This window comes from Erithacus rubecula, assembly GCF_903797595.1.
Source record: "Erithacus rubecula genome assembly, chromosome: 5".
NCBI lineage: Eukaryota > Metazoa > Chordata > Aves > Passeriformes > Muscicapidae > Erithacus > Erithacus rubecula.
The window spans coordinates 24,123,181-24,145,479 of NC_136687.1; the positions used below are offsets into that span (position 1 = coordinate 24,123,181).

At 35.0% G+C, this 22,299-nt stretch overlaps 1 protein-coding gene across 10 annotated transcripts in view; it reads right to left on the reverse strand.

Annotated features, from left to right (window-relative positions):
• Positions 1–22,299, reverse strand: part of FRYL (FRY like transcription coactivator) — a 158,657-nt gene that overhangs the window by 29,142 nt on the left and 107,216 nt on the right. For 8 of the 10 annotated variants that reach the window (XM_079305556.1, XM_079305555.1, XM_079305557.1 and 5 more), the window contains 19 exons: positions 22,147–22,246; positions 20,963–21,131; positions 19,948–20,207; positions 18,617–18,757; positions 17,974–18,142; positions 16,624–16,708; positions 14,945–15,057; positions 12,561–12,711; positions 12,136–12,239; positions 11,397–11,582; positions 9,527–9,731; positions 8,566–8,687; positions 7,895–8,085; positions 7,312–7,406; positions 5,678–6,285; positions 4,995–5,092; positions 3,861–4,031; positions 2,782–2,922; positions 489–686 (listed from right to left, as the gene is read on the reverse strand). In XM_079305556.1, coding sequence (XP_079161682.1) covers positions 489–686; positions 2,782–2,922; positions 3,861–4,031; positions 4,995–5,092; positions 5,678–6,285; positions 7,312–7,406; positions 7,895–8,085; positions 8,566–8,687; positions 9,527–9,731; positions 11,397–11,582; positions 12,136–12,239; positions 12,561–12,711; positions 14,945–15,057; positions 16,624–16,708; positions 17,974–18,142; positions 18,617–18,757; positions 19,948–20,207; positions 20,963–21,131; positions 22,147–22,246 — 3,307 coding nt within the window. The remainder of the gene's footprint in view (positions 1–488; positions 687–2,781; positions 2,923–3,860; positions 4,032–4,994; positions 5,093–5,677; positions 6,286–7,311; positions 7,407–7,894; positions 8,086–8,565; positions 8,688–9,526; positions 9,732–11,396; positions 11,583–12,135; positions 12,240–12,560; positions 12,712–14,944; positions 15,058–16,623; positions 16,709–17,973; positions 18,143–18,616; positions 18,758–19,947; positions 20,208–20,962; positions 21,132–22,146; positions 22,247–22,299) is intronic. The other 2 variants (XM_079305550.1, XM_079305554.1) reach the window with 1 other exon arrangement.

The following is a 22,299-nucleotide window of genomic DNA, read 5'->3' on the forward strand; positions in this document are numbered from 1 at the left end:
GAGGTTTTTCTCCAAATGTATCCCTCTCACAATGAATTTCTTACATTTTGTATCCTATCCCTCCTCCAAATTTCCTCCCCCTTCCAAAGTTATGCCAAACTCTGCAGTAGAGGGTTTTAATCCTCTCAGCCCTTGAATGCACAGCCCTTCATTTGTTGAAAGGCTGGTATGTTCAGCTGCAAGCAGCAGCCAGCTGCATTGTCTGCTCTCTGACACAGCTGAGATACCCTTGAGTATAATCTTACTGACTTCTAGTAATTAACTCCCCAGATACTCAAAAGAGGGAAAAGGTACACAAATATCATAAAACAATCTGAAATTTATCTTCCAGTATGATTCACATTTACAAGTACATAAAACTTCAATCTCTGCCATTCTTAAAACCCATACTTATTTTAAAAATATTAATGCAGAAGGCTAACAGAAAATAACACCTGAGTTTGTAACAGCAAGTCATAAGTGCATTGGCATCTAAATGTAATAATTACCTCTGATATATCAAAATGAAAATCTAAGGTCTTCCCAGGTAGCTCCTTGGAGACATTATTAAAAATTTTCGTGAAAGAGATTTCAGGAGAACCTACATCACCTCCATAAGACTTTGGAATATCATTAGGCACAACAAGGCTTGCTGACCGAGACACCACCAGCTTCAAAATATTAAGGGCTTCCTTCCAATATGGACTCTGAAGAGAACATACACAAATCACACAACAATCTCTCCAACCAAGACAGCAATTTTTATGTATAGTAGCATTTTCTAAGTATCCCCAACCCAAAACTTCTGATCTATTATACATGGCTAAATGGGCTAGCACAGGTGGGAAACTTCAGACCCCAAAGTGCCAGGAAAGCAGTGGCAAGGTAACAGGTCATGCCATGGTGTGGTCAGGTCCAGCCAAGCAGGCTCAGTAGCTCCAGTCAGTGGGCCAGCCACAATCAGACTATAGTCCATGTCCCTCCACCCCTGCAGTTACATCATGTTATGTTTTTTACCACTGTCTGAAGTGTGTGCCCTTTGTGACCCAGGAGACAGAAACTGAGAGCATTTAACTATCACTTAACTACAATAATTGATAGTATTCAAATTAACTATTCCGCCTCTTGCCATGTTTATTTTACAGTTATGGGGAGAGTAAATGGAATTTAAAACAAGCCAAACTATACCTTGCTTGAAATACATGAGGAAATACAAAAGATTTTAACAAAGAAGTGAAAGCATTTAAAAAGGTTTTAGTATCAAACCAATGGAGTGCTTAAAAAAAGCTACGAAAAAAAGTGTGAGAATATAACAGGCAGAGCCTGAGTCGAGTGGACTTTCCTTAAAAAGATGATTAAGGCAATGTAAATAATTCAGTGGTTTCAATTACACACACTGTGGAAAGAATTAGAAGAAAGACATAAAATAAAAGCAGCTTTGTGCAAAGATTAAGATTTACACTTCTGGAAATCCAAGGATTCTGCCTAAACTTAAATCTTCCAATTTTTGAAATCAGCATGACGTCTGCTTTTTTATTTTTTTTAATTAGGAGAGCATGTTGGTCAAAATATTTTTTATTGCATTAAAAAAAAGTAAACACTCCTTTCAATTTTTTAAGAAGTATATGTTTTATGCTTCTTTGCAGATAACAATTCTTCAATAATCTCAATTTCTGTGCATCATAAGCATAAAAACAGGAGTCCCAAACTGGAACTATTCTGTAGCAACTTATATTTATTTACAGCCATTGTCAATGCAGAGGACTGAAGAAACCCAAAGCTTAGTAGAAGCACATTTAAACAAGTCACAATAATTTATAATATTTTCTTTTGCTATTTATAATAACATATTCCTTCAAAAATATGTTAAGATTTCTCTGGAATATTTTTTTGCTAGTACCATCTTTTGATAGCTTACATCTAATTAAGATTACATTCCATGGTAGTGTGGACTTGCATAGAAAGCTCAGAGAGAGGTTAGAGGTGAAGCAAGAAGCTGCCAGGCCACAAAAACTATAAGTAATGCTAATCATTCCATTTTGCCTAATGCACTCTGACAGGAGCACAATATCTAAAGTACATATCCATCAATAACAAAACATCCAGGGAACATGACTTTTCCTGGTTAATTATGATTAAACCATTTGACTGAAATACATTTGGCAATAATGGAATTCAGAGAAAAAGGAAGAGAATGTTGTGCACTGGAATGGTTTTATGCTCTAGGCATTTTTATAAAATCTTTCAGTATGATGCTAGACTTTCTTCTGTGAAATAGATTTTCAGTAAATTTGTGGTTTGAGTACAAAGGCTTAAATTACCTTGGGCAAAACACTGTGGTTCATCTTTTGGGGACTTTTCTTTAAAAATAAATGCACTCAATTTTGTTATGGTGAACCTTTAAGATCCTCATGGATATATTACTGAGAGTGATTCAAATATCCATTTAACCATAAAATTTTCTTTATAAAACATATACACATAAATAAAACATTTATGCAGCTTAGCAGTAAACATTTCCTTGTATTTTAATAGTTGAAGGATCATCTTCTCTAACTACATATGATGAGGTGCATACATCTGTAAATAGATACACATTCACCCAGACAACTTGTTCCACCAGATGCAAATCACTTTAAAAAAATACAAAAGCATCTAGTGAATTAAGTACATAGGAAAAAAACAAACCTATGGAACCTGACTACAAGCAAGTATTTATATGTCTGAAATAAATACCCCCAAAATGTAAGTGTAATTTTGATAATGAGCAGACAGGCTTTTACAGCTCTTCTGAGTACCTACCTGAACATATTTACCAATAACTTTTATGATTTCCAAATTAAATTGCTTCACTGGAGCTGTGGATAGGTCAATATGACTCAGAAGACTGTATATGATCTGCAGCAAGGACTGTTGCATACTGGACAAGCCTTTCTCTAACAGCTAAAAAAAGTTTTTTAAAATACAAAATTTATTTAGGGTCTTTAATGGTAGCAAAAAGTGAAAGCAAACATTAAAATATAGCTAATTTCTACACACATTTATTTTTCATTTCAAGAAACTTAAATGTACCTGTTTTCAAACTTTTGCTTTAGCACTAAAAAACAATAATGCAACAGCACAGTGATTTTTGTCTTAATTCATTTTTTCCCCTGAATTTGGGTATAATTTAGCACAGATAAAAAGCATCTAATAGTAAAACACTTTTCACTAAATAAAAGTGTTCATACTAATACAAAATCTTGAAACTAAATGAAAAACAATTACAGCAACACCTTAAAGAAGGTTGGTAAATGCAGCTTTACAAACAAAATAGGTACATATAATTTGTAAGAATGAACAAATTTTTAAAAATGTCTCCATCGGTTTGAAGGGATACACTTCAAGCTCTGTAAGCTTTTCATGCAAAGTAATTAACAGCTTTCCTGTATGAATGGCTGACAGAATAATACACTGATTTCTATAATTTAAATTTTAATTTTCTACATTATGCACTACTTACAACTGAACTTTGCAATTTATTTTTAAAGTTGTGATAAAGACGTGCACTTGACTAAAGGCAGTCTCTTCAAATTTGCATTAAGCTTATTTTGCTAAAGCCAAGGCAGTGTATATTCATGTAGTACAGAACATAAACATCTACTCCCAAACATCACTCTCACAAAAGGAGATCTTTCATTAGAGTGGTTAACATTTCAAGATATATATAAATTACTGCACTCCAAAATGGCAGCAGTCATCCCTTTTCTACATCCTAGAACATTTTAGTAATATTTTCCTGCTAGAAAATACATGCTCTATTCCCCTCAATATTTAGAATCATGAAAAATTAGGAATTGGCAATGAATTATCAACATGAGATACTTCTAGTAAAAATTTACCTCTGCAAGATAAGTTATGAGGTTAAATGTGGCATCTGAGAAAGAGTCATGCAAGTATCTACACACTACATTAATCCAGTTAGAACAGTCTCTGGAATAACTGTGTGTACTGTATAAACTCATCATATGAGCCAGATTGGCAAGAGTTGGTGACTTCTCCTCTGCACAAACCTGAAAAGCAAAACCATATTTAATTATATCAGAAATATTTTTTTAAAAATCCAAGCATTCATGAGCCATTATGCACTTCTGCCAGATTTCACTCCAAGATTTCACTTCAGTGATTTTCTATTAAGTGAAATCAAACCAATCACACTAGCATGAATTACAGTTTCTGTTGAATTTTGGTACTGTGGCATCCATGTTCCAAGTTTATCTACTCATCATGCATTTGGTATGATCAACCAATACCCAAGTATTTAAGGGCAGCAGTAACTTCTGCACTTGCATCATGCAAACACTCTGAGTCAGCCTCTGCAGAGCTTAGTGGTTCACGTGTCACAGCCTGGGCAGCCAGAGGTGTGACTGCATCTCCTGTGCCAGACAACTCTTTCCTATTCCCCTTTTCACATTCTTCCTTAAAACAAAGACTCTGTCAGGCCAGTGCAACACCATCCTGGCTCACAACAACTCGTGTGCACCATGTACTGCTTTAACAGCCACTACAGATCAGAAACATTTCAAGGTGTATTTCACTGCGTATAAGTAATAGAAAGAACATAAAACCTTTTCTTCTCTGTCTACCAGCAAGAACCACTTTCTTCTCATAAGAAAATTAGGTAACATGCTTAAAATGGGATTAGGTTGACATTCAAAATTTCAAATGGAAAAATCAGACAAGTAAGAAAAAGTAATTTATATCAATAGTAAGAAAATTTGTTCTCAAAAATCTACATTTTACAGAATGAGCTAAATGATTTTTTTCATTGACAGAAGAACTCAGAAGTTGATACAAGGTCCAGCTACAGAAATGAGACTGGATCACATCTTTAAAATATGACCTCTTACAGTTACATGTGTATTACTATTAGAATCACATAAAAGTACTACATAAGGGACCCCCCCCAAAATACAGAAACAATACTGGTATATATATATCCTCCTGGATACTTCTTCAAGCATCATGTCACATACCTTTGCTATCCTGTCAGCTGTTTCTTTACAAAACTGAGTCGGGTTATCAAAATGTTGTATCAGATGAGGAAGTAGGCACAAGATGTTTAGGGGAAATCCTAAACACATAAATAAACAGAGTTATATGAGCCCTTAAGGTTTTCAATATGACTTAATTTTAATGTGGAGTTAGCCAGAATTTAAAACTCTTACAGTATGACATATACTTCCACACATATATATTAATTATATATACACATACATTTACCTAAGTATGCATATATGAAGAATGCATATAAATATGTCTGTGGTAGGTATAAAAATGCATGATGAAAATAAAATCATCACTAGACCAATTAAGCAAAACTACCCTGAAATGGGATAGTTTTAGGCACTGTGTAATCTCGTTTCTAAAAATGTGTTAATAGTGCTAATTGAGCTAGTTAGCACAAGATCATGGAAAAATATACACAGCTCTTAAATCTCACTTGCAAACAATAGTCAATGCATAAAGTTTACATGCAATCTTGCTTGTGAGATAATCACAGTAACTTATTCCCACTGTGTAGCAGTATAATATGGACAACTACAGAAGGCATTTAACAAAAGTGTTTCTCTAAGGCAAATGCACAATGTACTACTGAATTTGACTCCACTTAATCTGATGAAAAAATAATTTTTAATCACATGTTTAGTAAAGGTACCTGCTAACTGAGAAGGATCCACCAAAGCATGCCGGGAAATTGTGATGAGTTTACTGAGGAGATGAACTGTCATTTCTTGTGTAGAGGCTGAAGTAAAGCCTTTCAGAAAAAGCTGCTGAAGGCCTGGAAAGTTATTCCATTTCAGTTTACTCTGCACCTCTTCTATCTTTTCCCGACTCTCCAATTTATCCAGAGGCATGTGAATAAGAAGCTTGTTGAGTAGCTTGAGAGCCAGAAGGTATTCATACTCATAATCTGACTCCAGCAACGAAGCTGCAATCCAAAATATGGTGGCCATCAAGTTGACAGGGTCAGTAGTGGGCTGCACATCATACATCCCTCCCTCCCTCAGGGAGGAAAGGCTTCTAGTCCTTGCCAAACTTCCACCATGATTTGTCCTTCCATCCATTATATCCAGTGTGTTGCTCCGCCGCCGGTCGCCTCTCCGCTCACTGATTAAATTCAGTCTCAAGGAATTACTCCTTGTATTGCTGTAGTATCCCAAACAACTGCCACTATTAATGGGACTTGTGCTTAGATTTATCTGTCCAGTGCTTTTCCTGTTAGCTGCGTACTTGTTTCCCATTACAGAATCATGGTATGAGGTTCTATAATAAAAATCAGTATTATACAATGTTACGTGCAAAATGCTTTGGTAACATAGAGTTTAGAAAAAGGGAAGAAAGAAAAAAGATGCTACACTAATCACATACACATGCAGTGAATATTCTGCTTCATCACCCTAAGTACTATAATACATGCAAATACAGGATTTCTCTATCTACTGTTAAAATATCCTTATGGAATAAGGACAATATTGCAGCATCCTGTTATCTTTTCTACCAAATCTATTTGTTACAATCCCAGAATACCTTAAAAATAACAGCAAAATCAGAAAAATTAACCTATAGCATGTAAAAGATCATGTGTAAGTGATGATCTAGCATGCCAACTTACTTAAATATATAATAAAAGTAGAGAAATTAATGAATGAATACAATTATTACCATGTATTTTGTCCGAGGTATCTGACCTAGAAAACCCACCATCTTTCTATTCTGATACTGAGAATCTGAATGTATTCCTAGAAATCTCAGTGTTTCCAAAAGCTTTGTGAGAAAATAAAACAAATACAGTTGTCTGTACATTTAGGGTTTTTTTTTTCAATTTGATAAAAAATTTATCAAGGTAACCAGTCAAACTGTAATGAGACACACAAATGAGACAAGACTGTTCAGTTGCACTTCTTATATATGGACAACAAACCTGAGGCTAAGAATGAACAACACTTCCAGAGCCTTTAAATTCAAGAAGTTTAAGAAGGACTGAGAATATTTCAGAGCTGAGCCATAAGAAATACTTTGAGAATACCTTTTTTACAAAATAAAATTGAACCTAAGAAGGTAAATCAGAAAGGTAATAAAGATGTCCTTTGCAGGAAATCGAGATTCTTACAAGTTTTGCTTGAGGCAGAATGATAAAAGCATATCAGAGCAAGCAATTTTGCTATATGGATACAAATATATATTCTGCAAAGATTACAATAAATCATTTCATTACATTTATAATACAGATTTTTAATAATTCAGATGTACAAAAATGCATAATGAAGATTGACTTATAAAAGAACTTACTGAGAAAGGGCAGAAAGCAGATCATAATGCTTCATGGTTTCAGCCAATGTATCAATAGCTGATTCTAAAGTCAAAAGCAGCTCTATGACAAAACCCTGGGGAAAGCCACAGGCCATTATAAATTATGCAATATGCACAAGGAAGATCACAGAAAATCTAGTGAGTAGTAATATAAAAATATAAAATTAGTATCAGTAACTAAATTATTTCATGTTTCAATTAGAACACAATCCTGATGAGACAGTTTAAGCTAGCAGTATAGCCTCAAGACAAGGAAAAACTTCCATTTAATTATAAGCATTTACAATTAATTCTGGTTTGCATTGTTTTTAAGGATGGATTGAAGAGTGAAGCCATTCAGACTCATTTTGCAGTATTAAAAGATTAGATACTGTCTTAAGAGTAAGCTGAACAATTGTTAACACTTTATCAGGAAAAGCTCTTAACAAAAGAAAATACTCAAAATAAAAAGCAACTTAATAAAACAGTGTTTTTAAATTCTGCTGTCATTGACCTAATAATGCACGTACATAATTTAGGTGGACTTAGCTTGCTAATAAAGTGGGGGCAAAATTTTAAATACCTGAGCTTCTTCTCCTGCATCTCCAACAGTTTCTACTAGTCTGGAGAGAACATCAGAAAGTGTAGATGGAGTGAGAGGCTGCTTCAGAGCCCTGAAAATCTGAAAGGACCTCCCAGCATAATGGCGAGAGGAGCACGAAAGCGCAGTTTGCAAAGCAACTTCACTGAGACGATGTTCCAATTGATATCCTCCTACGAAGGCAAATAAATATACAAGCAACAATAACAATGCTTTATAAAAAAACAATTCCAATTGAATTTACTGAAGAGCAAATTGCCAAAGTCATTCCTAAATTTAAAATATTCTCACATTCTCTACATTTCTCTCAAGAAGCATTAGTCTTAAAAATCTTTATAGGAATATAAACATGTATTCCAAATATTTAATGCAAGAGAGACTTGCAAACAATAAACCATTTATGATTTGAATATTAAGTATTCACAAGAAATTAATAAGATGTTTTATCTCATTCCTAGGAGATTACATTTAAATCTGTCATAACAAAAACAAACTGAAGTGAGCAATATACAAGAAAAACAGTAATATATTTAGAAGCAATAATTAGCTAAAGTGATTTTATAGAGAATTTATGTGTTTACATGCCGTAAAAAGTATTCATTCAGTTTGCAGTCTTGAACATTTGATCATGTATTGTCTGTTTTCTAACATACCTGAGCTAGACTGTTTAAATATAGATACCACATGCTTTAAAAACACAGTTAGCTGTTCAGCACTCTTTATATTGGGGTTCTTGGCTGAAACATCTTCATGATTCCAAAGTGGGCCTCTTTTCCTAAAAAAATACAAAAATAGAGTAAAGAGAATATAAAATATAGCCTTTGTCCTTCATACTATTTAAATGAAATTTGAACCTTAAGGTTAATTGCAAAAGAATCTACCATGTACCACATAAAAGAAACCATCTAGTAGTGCAGGCACAAATTGGAAAGAATTTTGACAACTGACCAATACAAGAAGTTAAGACAAAGTGAAAAGCAATGTATCAGTTCCAATTGAAATAACTGGGAAAGAAGATGGAAGAGATGTTCTCTGGTATAGTTACAGTGCAATAGTTAGCTCTCTAAGAAAGCACCAATACAACTGCCACCAGTATGTACTTCCTAACTTCCTTTCTTCACAATTCCTTTCCATTGATACACCACACTATTATAAATTTAGGCTGAGGTAAAACAAAAGTATTAAAAGCATGGAGAAACAGGTAGGATTTCAGATTTACACCATCTTGAAGGCTTAATACAAACTATCATACAAACTGCACAAATTTAGATAATTTTACTGATGTCCTTTGCAGTGAATTCCTCATTTCTGAACACACAGCTTTCTATTACTAGGGAACCCCTAAACTGCACACAAATCTTGCAGCTCTCTAATCATCTCAATGTATTCCTGCCCTAATTCAGAATAAATCATGGCAAAATGCTTTTAAACAGTCAGGACTTGAAAAGGTGGTCAAAATTCCCAAAGTGTTGGAAAGTTAGAGCTTTTCATATGTGTATCATGTAGAAACACTAACTTTGGTGATAAAACAGATAACATAATGCTAAATAGTAAGAGTTTTGCCATTTTTCCACAAAATAGATGTCTTGACAAAAATAAAAACTGAAATCTTACCTTGAGGTAATAAATTCTATAAGAGTTTTCACTTTTTCATCCTGCTCTACTGAAATGTCAACCTCATTGAGGATTGTGGTGTGCAGTTGAGAAATGGCAGCACTTGTATTTCCTAAACTGATGCTAGAAGAGGTAGAACTTGAACTAAGCCCTGAGTCTGTCATTGGGGAGGGCTGGTAATCAGGTATAAAATCATGAACACCTGCTGAAAAAGAAACAAGATGATTATGCGCTTTTAAGCTGACAGTTAATATAAAATATATAAAAAGAAAAAATAGCCCTCTAAAAAGATTGATAACTTAGGAAATGTAATGAGAATACTTAGATTATTTAGAATAAATTAATGAATGCAATAATTTCAGTGAAATCAACAAGTCTCATATGCAAATTCTTCACATTACTTGCATGAACTTTAATTGGGAACTGCTAGATCCCTTTTTAAAACTCCTATATATATTATCCTTGATTTTGTACTAATAGTATGAGAGCTCATCAACTTCTGAGGCATCTCAATTTTAAAAATGACACAGACTATTTCTTACTAATGAGCTGATTTTTTTTTGTTAAAACCCAGTCCCAGTGAGTGCTTGAAATCAGTGAACACTAAGTATTATCTAGTGAATGGACTCTAAGCAGAGTCCCTGTGGCTGCACAAAGGGTCTCTGAAGTTAGTTAATCTTGCAGCCATTTTCTCTTCCATATACAGAATCACATGGCAATAAAATAAAACTGCAGTGACTCCTCATACTGCCCTTCTATCCATCTATGAAGGGTTGAAAGGAAGTAAACTGCCAAGGAAAACTCACGGCCCTTGACTGTAACACTTGTACTTAAATAAGCTTAAGACTCACTGACCCACCACAAATTTTCACTATAGAACCACAGATTTTGGACTAGGGTATCTGTCAGCTCAAATTAAATTTAAAATTAGCTTGTCCATCCTTGTGCTAGGTGTGCACACCTGTAAACACCTTATCCTAATCCCCAGCTGGAAATGTTTGATGCTGACCTTATTCTAGTTTCTATCAGAGATCTTTGTTTTATTGTGTCATGTTTAGACAGTTTTATCCAAGATCTTAGAGATTACGAAGGGGATGGTTTGTATATGCCACTGTGTAGATGCATCATTAAAGTTCTGCCAAACAGATTCATATAAAATAATCCTTCCACTATACACAGTGGAATCTAATTGCTCATTGCTAGAAAAAAACAAATTCACAAATCAGATCACGACTTTTGGTAAGTAATAAAACCATGGCTAATGTGAACAAAAGAGAACAAATAACTGGTAATATGCTGCCACCTACTGAAATAATATGAAATACTGAATTATAAAAAACCCCAACTATTTCAACAGAAACTACAATACAGTCTCACCACTGGAATATTCCCTTCATAAAGAGATACACAGAAATATGAAGTGTACTGTATAATTACAATATTGTAAAGTTAAGGTGAATATTGAAAAGTAGTATCTCAAAAAAATCTTCTGATTTCCAATAAAGAATGCGACCACAGCTCACAAAACCTGAAAATTTTAACTTGCTATGAATAAGTAAGAGATGTATCTTCTTGGGTTTTATTTTCAAAGACATCATAAAAACTGCTGTATTAAAGTTCTAAAGCACAGAGAAATTCCTCTTTGATTTCCACTACTATCCATCATTCAGCTGTGCTCCCTACTTTGATGACTGAGAATGAAGTGCTAACGAGAATTCTATTCATTTTGACTTCATAAAAATCCAAATACATTTTAATGCCAAGGCCTCAGGAAAATACAGAAACAACAGAAATCTTAATAATGCTTGTAAGAAGAGATAATTTCCCATGCCATTTTAACAAAGCAATATGCAATAAATCAAAAGCATACCTGTGAAAGTGTAATCTAAATGGGTAGTTTGCTTGACAGTAAGCACCCTGGACTCATTGAACTCTCTGTTTCTGAGTAGGACAGAAGCAACAGACTGGACATTGCTGCCAGAGCCCATCACTATCAGTAGATGCAAAAGTAGTCGTTTACAATGCTCATAGACTTCAGGGTGACCGTGGTCAAAACCTAACACAAAAGGAAAACAGCAAGACTTTATGATATTCAAAGGATATTCTGAATTACATTATTTAAAAAATAGTGTATTCAAATTGGTCTGTTATACTTTACCAAATAACAGATATAGAATTCTCTAAGCAGTGTTTTTTCAGTGCTTCAATAGAGAAATAACAAACTGTATGGTAATCAGACTAAAACATATCTGATAATCCCAAGGTTAAAGTATGAAGTAATTTTAAGCAACAAGAATTTTAAGTAAGAACTTAATCTGTGCTCTGTATGAAAATTATTACACTTAGAAACAGAAGAAAAAAGAAATTGAATTTAACTGTGTCTTCTACAAGAGGTAAAAGTGACTCCAAAAGAAAGTGCCTTAAGACAACTCCAAAAACCTCTTAATTATACTAATTAAGCTGAAAGACATTTGACTGAATTTTTAAAAATACTGTAAATATTATCAAACTAATGGGACTTCAATACAACAGCAAAAGTAGATTTAACTATCAAAAAGAAAAGCTGGGAATCCCCCAGGTTATTACTATTTCTGTAAGAAGTTAGTTACCTATAAAAATTGCATGAAGCAGAAGATGCAAGTATCCTCCCCATTCCACCTTTACACTGTGGTCAACTATCAAATCAGTCAAAAGAATCACTGCTATATTGCATCTAAAACAAAAAAAAATAGTATGTTAGAAGAATGTAACAAGAACTTCATGAAGAGCTGCATATGCTTCTAACTTGTATTCTTCAGTCTATAAACAAAGCTATGTAATAAGGAAAAAGATGAACGCTAATAATAATAATAGAAATGCTTTAATCCTCTAGATTACAAAATAGAGTAGTATTAAATTGCTAGACCTGTGAGTAAACACACAGAAAACAAATGTATTATTAACTGCCTGTTCATCTGCTATCTTCAAATTACTGTATTTGTTCAACACAAATGAAAACATAATGAACTGCTACTGGCATTGCCAAAACAGCTACCTGTGAAGTGACATGCCCGGAGGAGAAGTTTCAGGCAAGTAATCCACCAGTGGTGACCAGCAACCTCCAGAAGGTGGAAAAGGGAGAGGCTCTCCTTGATTGTGCTCCATCACCTTCAACCGCCAGTTGGAATACAGAGGCATTGAATCACCTAACACAACAGAAAATTAAACCAGAAATATATTTACAATGCATATTTCTGTATGTTGCAGTCTTCTGAAGAAACGTTTTTAAGTTCTTGAAAAGCTGAGATCTAGGAGAGGGGAAGGGGAGCCAGCTGTAAACTGTAGTAGTTGGACACAGTTTTTTTAAAAGAAAAAAAGTGCTTATTTCTTTCAGTATAAGGATGATTCTACAGCAGTTACACACATAACACAGTAAGATGCTTTTGAATAGCATCTTAAATAAAAGGCAACATGATCTAATGTAATTTCCTTGAATTTCAAACCTCACACCAGATAGGGAGTTAATTAAGGCCGGGTCCTAAGATTTAACTGAACTCATCTTGAGAAGCATTTCATTATAGGCTAAGGAAGTATTCCTCAAGGGCATAACTTTATAGGTCTCACACAAAACCCCATCAGTTCTATGTGCCAGATAATGCTGGCCTGATCCATGGGTAACTTGGAAATTGCCAATTTTACAACAGCATAGCCCAATCCTACTGGTTAATAAAAGTTACTGCTCAGAAACTCAGTAAATTTGTCAAGAAAGTGCAGAAAGATATTTAATTTTTTATGAAGCAAGCTTCAAAAGTGCAAGAAAAACATCAGCTGTTTGGTATGAGAGTATAGTGTGTTAACACATCCAAAATACTCTTCTGGTTTAAGTTTGTTTTGGACTTCAGAACTATCAGTCAAGACTAGAAACAAGGAAACTGCCTCAACAGGCAAATGTTTCAGTGATTCTACCGGTTCTTTTTGGAAGTACAGATGCAGAGGTTTTAGATGTTCACACATGTATCAGCTTGTTATCACCTTCTCCACAGGAAGTCACAAACTTCTTATTGATGGAAGATGTGAAATATCATCTAGTTTAGATAATCTTGTTGCTGTAATAAACAGCAAACAAATCCTAAACTGACTGCAACTATGATTCTGGATAATGCCTATCCATGCAGCAGTAAACACTCTGGCAGACCAGAAGACACTAACCTGGTTTTGACCCAAAATTTAGCAGATTCTGCATTAGAATGTCCAGCCCCTACAACAATCTCTGTAGAGGGCATTAGGTTTCACCTTCTTGACAGAGGCAGTAAGAACCACATATTCACTCTAATCTTCACAGTGTGCAAAATATCAGTCATTGAGGAATGAATCAAAAGATCCTAATGGACTCCTGTTGCTTCAATACAGCATGGGCAGGATGGACTCCATACTGACATCTAAAGCTCAAAATGCAGAAGTTTACCTTCTGTTGCTCAGTCATACAAGAAAATTAAGGAAAAGGCAGAGTTGTACTGTGTGCTGTAATATACCCAAACAACTTAAATCGTATTACAATCAGCAGTCAACAAAAAATTGAGTGAAACCTAAGTCTATGGGACCACTAGCATGACAGAAATATATCTGATTATTCCATGCAGGGTGAAGTACAAAGCCATATAAAGTACTAACAACCTGTTGCCAGAAACAAGAGTTTCAGTCAAACAACTATTCTAACCAAGTACACAGAACTCATTAATGTAACACATAATTTACTGTCTGACCACTGTCCTCATTTTTGCCCAATTACATGATCTGTTTGGCATTCCCTAGAATTGCCATGGTGATTTGTATCTTAGGCATTGGTACGAAAGTAGCCACAGTTAATAAGGCTCTGTTTAGGCAACCTTTCCAAAGGCATAATGGAGTTTCAAGAGAAATTTTTACCTCTTTCCATACCTCTGCATGTCAGAAAAAACAAAACACAGATCATAAAAAATAACCCAAAGCACGTTTTCAAAACAGTCTTGGAAATTAGATGTACGTAAAGAGAACCTTTTTCCTTGCTATATTTTCCTTTGCTATGGCTTCAAAAAAGTTTAGTAACCTTTTTAAAAAAAACCCAAGGAATGCCATCCTTTAAAAGAACAATTACTTGTAATTTTCTTCTGTTTAAAAAAAATTCTTTTCCATCACCTTGTTTAAAATCTCATCTTCATCCTGATCATCTCTGTTTCTTTGAATATTCCGTGAATATTTTATTGCAGTCAAATGTATGCTAGACTTCAACAGCAGTAATAAGATGGAGAAAGATTAAAAAGACCTTAATTTTTAATAGGCTTATGCAAGTAAGACTTGATAATGCTCATTTCTTTATGTTCCACAACCTTCAATAGAAGTATTAGCTTGTGAAAATTCTGTGTGCTACTCATAGAAGTATTCTAAAATAAAGACTTTTACTTTTTTCCTCTTCGTATGATCCTCCAGAGCTGCTGCTGTAGCGAGATTCCAGTCTGTGGTGCTGGCGGTTTAAGTTGCTGTTCAACCCGCTGTAGATGTCTAGGTGTGCATAGCTGTAGGGGCAAATAAAGCACAATTAGTAGCTGACATTCTGTGGCAAGCATTAACCAGGGTCTCTCAGTAAAACTGTATTTCAGCAAAACTCTTACACAAAAACCAATTCATCTTACAAGGATAATCAACATGATGACACAGCACCTCAGCAGTGTAAGACATACCTTCTCTAGCAACACCAGATCAGGATATTCAAAGATTATCCACTATAAATAGTGTTGCTGTTCCATCATTTTCACTAACATTTGAGCCCATTAAAATATTTGTTACCATTTTACATAAGTTCTTCTCACTCTTGAAAAAAATAAGGAAATCCATATGTGATCAGGCAGAGACATAAGCATGTATACACTCACAGTGTCCAAGATACTACCTTGCTAATCTGATATAGTATCAAAAAATCAGAGAAATGAGAGTGCTAAAAGCATAATTCCCAAATTGTTTCTACGCAAGTTTCTAAAATTCTCTCCTCCTGGCAAGTCCAAGATGTACAGAGTACATCTTATCAAGAAGCATATACCCAGGGGAGGTTTAAGACAGCCCTATAGTATATGCCAAAGCTCTTAGAGACTTTCAAAACTGCCTTCATTACTTTACAAGTTTCTTCAGCTTGAGCCCCCATAGCAGCCAAATATGCCAAGTACTTGTCTGTGCCTTGCTAGGCTGAATTCTGAATGACATTTTGCATTCCAGATTTCTGTAATTTACTATCATACAACTCACTCCAATTTAAGTATTAGGGTTGCCTCTACCAGTATATTTACTATTCTAAATATATTGGCATAATTATCCTAGAGAAGGAAGTGTCCAACTGGGAAATCATATCAGAACTGTAATTATTAAAACTTTCAAACAAGTTATCAGAAACTCATTTGTGAGCTTATGTTATAGTTGCTACTCTACAGTAATGGCATATGTGCACTTTTGCTCATGCTAATTACAAAATCTCCACTCTCTTTTCACTTGAAGGTTAGCTATCCATATTAACACAAAATGACAGCATGCCCACAGTCTGTTACTGTTGAGCTCCAAGCACACAGCCTAAGTCTATATGAACTACTTGCTTTTTACCAGCTTCAGGAACAGTGTCTGCCAAATTTCTCCAAAAGATTATGTTTAAATATCTCAAAAATTAGGGAGGAAGAAATCTGTTTTAAAGTTAGCTGTAATGTATCTTTACACAGATACCAGGTATCCACAATACCCCAGTTATGAAAAATAAACTAGCTTGCAACACATGGGCAGTGTTCATTTACAGTGAGGTAACAAACCAATTTGCAAGCCATAAAACCACAGAACGACTTGGGACCTTGGAAGGGATCTTAAAGATCATCTGGTTCCAACTCCCCTGAAGGAACACCTTCCACTAGACCAGGTTGCTCAGAGCCCTATCCAGCCTGGCCTTGAACACTTCCAGAGATGGGGCTTGTGCTTCTCTGGGCAATGTGCTCCAGTGTCTCACCAACCCCACCTTGCAGTACAATTGCTCTTAGGTGGAGATAGGAGCATTTATAGCAGGAATTCCTCTATTTCAACTAATAACTGCTCTTTGAGGAGATACTTACTTCTCTTCAATACTGTCTTTCATGTGTTTACTATCAGGGTTGCCATCTGTGGGAGCCACCATTGTATTGCTACTAGAAGTGGTACCTGTGAATTATGGACAAGGAAAAGGTTGGTCAATAAAAAGTAATCTTAAGCATGATCACCTGGTCCTTGCCCAGAGCCCCAGCCAGGTTTATTTTACAGCAATTGACACAAACTGAGCCATACATTCTACTTTCGAGTGTAATAAAGGATTGTGAGCTGCTACCATAATTTCACTAACTGAAAAAAATAAAAACAATCTATTCCAGGAATCTCTAACTCTTCAATGTAAATTAAGTAGAATGTTTTTTAAGCACTATCTAGAGATCAATTTCCTATTTTCCTGTATTATATATCTCATAGTAATCTGTAAAATGTAGCTGGACTTTGTTGTCCAGTTAATTCAAACCACTAACAGATTAAGAATTAAGACCTAACAGCATGTGGTGAAGCTTTTAACAATTTGCTTTTAGGAGAAATTTGCAAGCATCACACTGAACTGACAGCCACAACTGGAAGCAATTTTGCACCCTTCCAACCTTTGCTATTCTAAATTAAAGTGCAAGAGCCCCAGATTTCTTTTCATATTTTTTAAACACTTTCAAGAACAAGTGCCAATGCATTCAACCTGTGATCCAGATATGCCATGTGATAGGTCCAGGCTGCTACATAATAGTGGCAAATTTGCAGTCCAAAAGTTAAGGCCTTGCTGAGATACCCTTCCCACATCCATGTTTTTTGCAGCTCAATTTGAGAGATGGATATTCCACCAAAACAAGACTGCTTTTCCCCACATTTCTCAGCATGTTCTTGGATTGAAGTACGAGGTAGACACTTTTGGTATTTTCAGCACTTTGGGGTTTTTTGATGACTGATCTATTGTTAATAATTTCTAGATAAATTTTCCTAAGTGAGTGAACTTAAATCCTCTTAAAACAGTTCCTATGGATGCAGTTTGTGTCTGTAACAGAACTTAAAATATAACAACTTAGATGTATTTAAAATTATATACATTTTCTCCACTGACTAGACATAAAAGTCATATAGTGAGGGTAGACAATGCAAGGTCTGAACATAAATGAACTCTGATGCATATATTAGGACAAATCTGTCCCTTGTGAACATATCAGATGATTTTTCAGTAAGAATTCTAGGTACACCAAAAACTGCAGATCTTGTAAAACAAACTTCTAATCTTATTTTTAGAAACAGAACCTTGCACTCCTATTGAATATTTACAAATGCACTTCAGTAGCATAACTGATTGATAGCAGCATGTTTATAATTGACATTAATAACAATTTAAAGTTCAGTCAGTAAATGCTTACCTGAAGTGACAGAGGGGATTTTGTAACTGGATGTAATGCGGTAATATGGTGGATTATCCATATGGGTGACTCCTGAACTGACAGGATCCGTAAGCTGAAGTTCACTCACCAGCTCTTCTAGTAGTTGCATTGTTTTGTCTCTACCCAAATAAACAATGACTTTCTTTACCTGCCATAAAAATATATATATATATATTTATATGAAGAGATTTGAACACCACAACTTGTTAGAATCAGTATATACCTGCACTGCAAGCGAGGATACATGAAACTTACTCTAGTTCTAAAAGCTACTAAAGTTGCTTTCCCAGCTGTCAATAGCAGGAAGCACGGGAAAAATATCACAACAGTCAGAAAGTAAATTCTTCTGAGCTCCAGTCTTCTTACAATAAATTTTGAAAGTATGTCTTCTGAAAATTATCTAGGCAAAAGATTTTCTTACATAGGTTTTAGCAGCACCTGAGATCAACACTGAAATGAATGTATTCTGATATAATTTCTTTTTTTAATTCACAGTTCTGTTTTATATTATTTCTATATTAAATCCCACCTCACATTTTTGTCTGGTGATCTTCACCACTAGACGTACTACTAATTTTTAAAATATCAATAAGTACCAATGAGAGATCAGTCACATACTCACATAAGGCAAAAGGCTGGGTTCACTGTTCACTCCACAAATACTGATCAAGAAGTGCAAAATTATTTTCAGATTCTTTGGCCAGCTGTCTGCCAAAGTAGTCCACACATTTTCTATCTCTGACCAAGCCACTTCATCACCATACTAGAAAACAAAATAAATGTATGTCCTGAAAACTCCATCAGAAAACACTGCACTCCTAAGTGATCTGTACTGATCAAGTGAAACAGTCTCTAGAAGAAAGAGACATAAATCTTACAGGAAACTGTTGTCTTTTTAATGTTCTGGAATGATGCTTTCACATAAATTTTTAAAAACATATTCTGGAAATAGCTATTTTCTATTACAGACATAAATGTATAAAAATACATCTAAGGATATGTGCACATACTATATATTTCATTGATACATAATACATTAGACTTAGAAAGATGGGTCTTTTTAGTCTAGAGAAGACTGAGGAGTGGGGTCTCATTAATGCATACTAATATCTCAAAGGCCAAAAGGATGGTGCCACACTCTTTCTGGTGGTCCCTAGTGACAGAATGAGGAGTAATAGGCATACACTAAAACACAAGTTTCACCTCAACATAAAGAAGAATTTATTTCCATTGAGGGTGGCAGAGCACTTGGAACAGGCTGCTAAGAGAGGTCATGAAGCCTCCTTCTCTGGAGAACAAAAACCCACCCAGACAAGTTCCTGTGCAACATGCTAAGGGTGACCCTGCCTTGGCAGGGGGGTGGTCCTGATGATCTCCAGAGCTCCCTTTCAACTCTAACAATTTTGTGGAACTTAACAGAGACCAATTCTCCCAGCTGCTGACAATACTGAATAAAATTCCATGGACCACACACTGGTAAGAGCATTTGATACTGAATAGTTCAAAACGTGATCCCTCATCAGTAGGATTCTCATATAATAAGAACTGGCAGGAGCACTGCATGTGAGCAATACTTATTCTCTGTTGGAAGTAGCTATTATATAAAGGAGGAGAGTCAATCAGCCTCTTGTAGCAAGACAGGTTCCAAAACTCCACTTTGAGATTACAGGTAAACAGGCAGTTTGGTATTCTCTATTCAGCTAGACATCCATATTACAAAACATTAGTTATATACTGTTACTGTACATAACAATTCCTATAACATTTATATTACATATTTTTTGGAATACCTCAAAACTATAGGGTATCCTTTGGGTATACAAAGCACCTCCAGAACATGAACAGTAACTCTTGTTTTTGTCACTTTGGTGATACAGTAACTCTGAAAAGTATTTTCTTGCATCCTAAACAGAACAATCCACTGAAACAAGAGAAGCAAGTAATTAATTTTACCTTTGCAGTCATGTACATCAGGTTGTTCAGAACCATAGCTGTAGCCTGTGGTGATCCCCAGCCTTCTCCTCGTAGCCATCGCCTACTGTTCACCATCATTTCCCTGTCTTTCAAAGAATCTTCCTCATCCTCATCTTGCCGACGAATGGTTGGCAAAGGTTTCAAGTCTACCAACTCAATATTGTTCATCCATGGCAGCAGATAATGCAGCATCACCTGTCTTCCAGCTGGGTGAGCTGTTTGGATTCTCTGACTTACTTCTGCCATTCAAAAATTAGGTACATACATGAATTGCAAATCAATAATGAGAACTGGCTTGGTGATAACAACCACCACCAGTCCAGCACACCACACTGATATAATGTAACATTGATATAATTTTTTGGTTTAGCTGACTATTGCCATTTCATAATGATAAAGTCCACAGTCTTCATCAGAGCTAACTGAAGACACTGCTAACAAACAGTATGTTGAAGAAATCACATTAGTAGTGTGTGTACATATTCCTCTAATTGAAGGAGGGAACTAAAAAACCTATGGCATTAAAAAATGCACCAAGTTTGGCAAAAAAACCACTTAAACTTCTTCTTCCTTAGATTAGACCTAGTAGGTTGGTTTTGGTTTGTTTTTTTTTTTTTAATTGATGTAAGAGGTTATTATTTTACAATTGTTTCAAAATGCTACAGAATAATGTATTGGAACAATCTATAGTAAATACATTTGAGAGAATAATGAAAGAATTCTTTTAAAAAACAATTGAAATTTTTTTCTCTAATGTGATTTTCTGTGGTTATTAGAAAGTCAGTAAAAGTATTTTTGATTTATGTTCTTACACCATGAATATAATTCAAACACAACCTGTCACAGTAGGCTTTTTTGTCTCAATTTGGTAAGATGATGCAATTGTCTTGATTTTAGTGAATTACATATAAATCAGTTATTGAAAAATAAGAATGACACATTTTGTACAATGCTTTTGACTTGATGAAGTTTTTGTTTTGTTTTAAAATGGTACCTGAGAAGATAGCAAGTGTCAGCTCAGGATAAGTCCTTGCTAATTCTTCTGACAGTTGATAATACGACATAGAATACAAATGTGGTAAAGGAGAAGGCTGTCCCAAAACCCCATCCATCCGTTGAACTTCCAGTTTATGAGCATAACGGAACATCTTTGGTTCCAAAATCTGCAACAATAATATTCAGAATTTGAAGCTAAGTATAGAGCTACTGTAGAAATTTTTATATAAAAATCACTTCTCAAGTTAATGTATTTACTCTCATTTAATGTTTCTTATCTGTGCAGATGTCCATACACCTACATCATTGTGGTAAATTAATAGAACACTAGCTAAGATACATTCTACTTGATGAGTTTCCAGCAATAAAGTTCCAAAATCTGCTCTCAAAAAATACCATCTTAAATACAAACTTATCTACAATGAAATGTGAAATACTATTCAGTATTTGCACTTCCAAACAATACCAATTTTTGCTCATCTATGAGACATGGACAGGAACAACACAGTCTTTGATGCGGCAGTGATGCAGCAGGAGGCTAAAGCACTCTGATACTTAAAAAGTCAGTTTGGGCTGATCTATCAATAAGGCTGTGACTTCAGTGAGGACTTCACTGTTGAATTTAGCTGACAACAAAAACTTTAGAAAAAAACTCCAAAACTTAAGGTCTGAGCTACTACCAGCAGAGATTTTTGAACACTAAGGTTGCATAAGCTTACCACTAAATGACCTCGGAAAGGAATATACAAAAGTAAATGAAGTGGGTAACAAGATTCTCACTGTCATCTCTCCACATGGTAATAGCACAAAAACCAGAAAACTGACTGCTACAGCAGTAGACAATGAAGGCTTGGGAAGCAACTTGCTTCTCTGAGGTGCTTGAGGACAAATGGAGCTATATATCACTCTGTTTCAGGGCGATATCAACAGAGTCTTGATTTAGCTGGCTTCTTGAAAAAGCAGGCATTATGAAAATACAGGTCTTGAATGCATGGAAACAGACTTTCAGAGAAGTCTATTAATGCCAAGTAAGGATCTGATTCAGCTACGTACTAAAATATAGAAGAAAAAAACCAACATTGTATTTCATTACTGAAGAGAACCAAACAAAATCATATTTTAATATATAGGATAATTCTTATTTTAAAAGAAAAAATTAATAATCAGAATTAGCTTACAAACCTGCAATAGTTGCATAGCAACTTCATAGATAGCCCTAGTAGAATCAGCTGCTTTAAATAGTATTAGATTCAGGAGGGTCACTGTATCACACTGGTAATCCCTAGGAAAAAAATGCAAGTATGAAAGAAGTTAGATCTCATTTGGTTTTCTAAG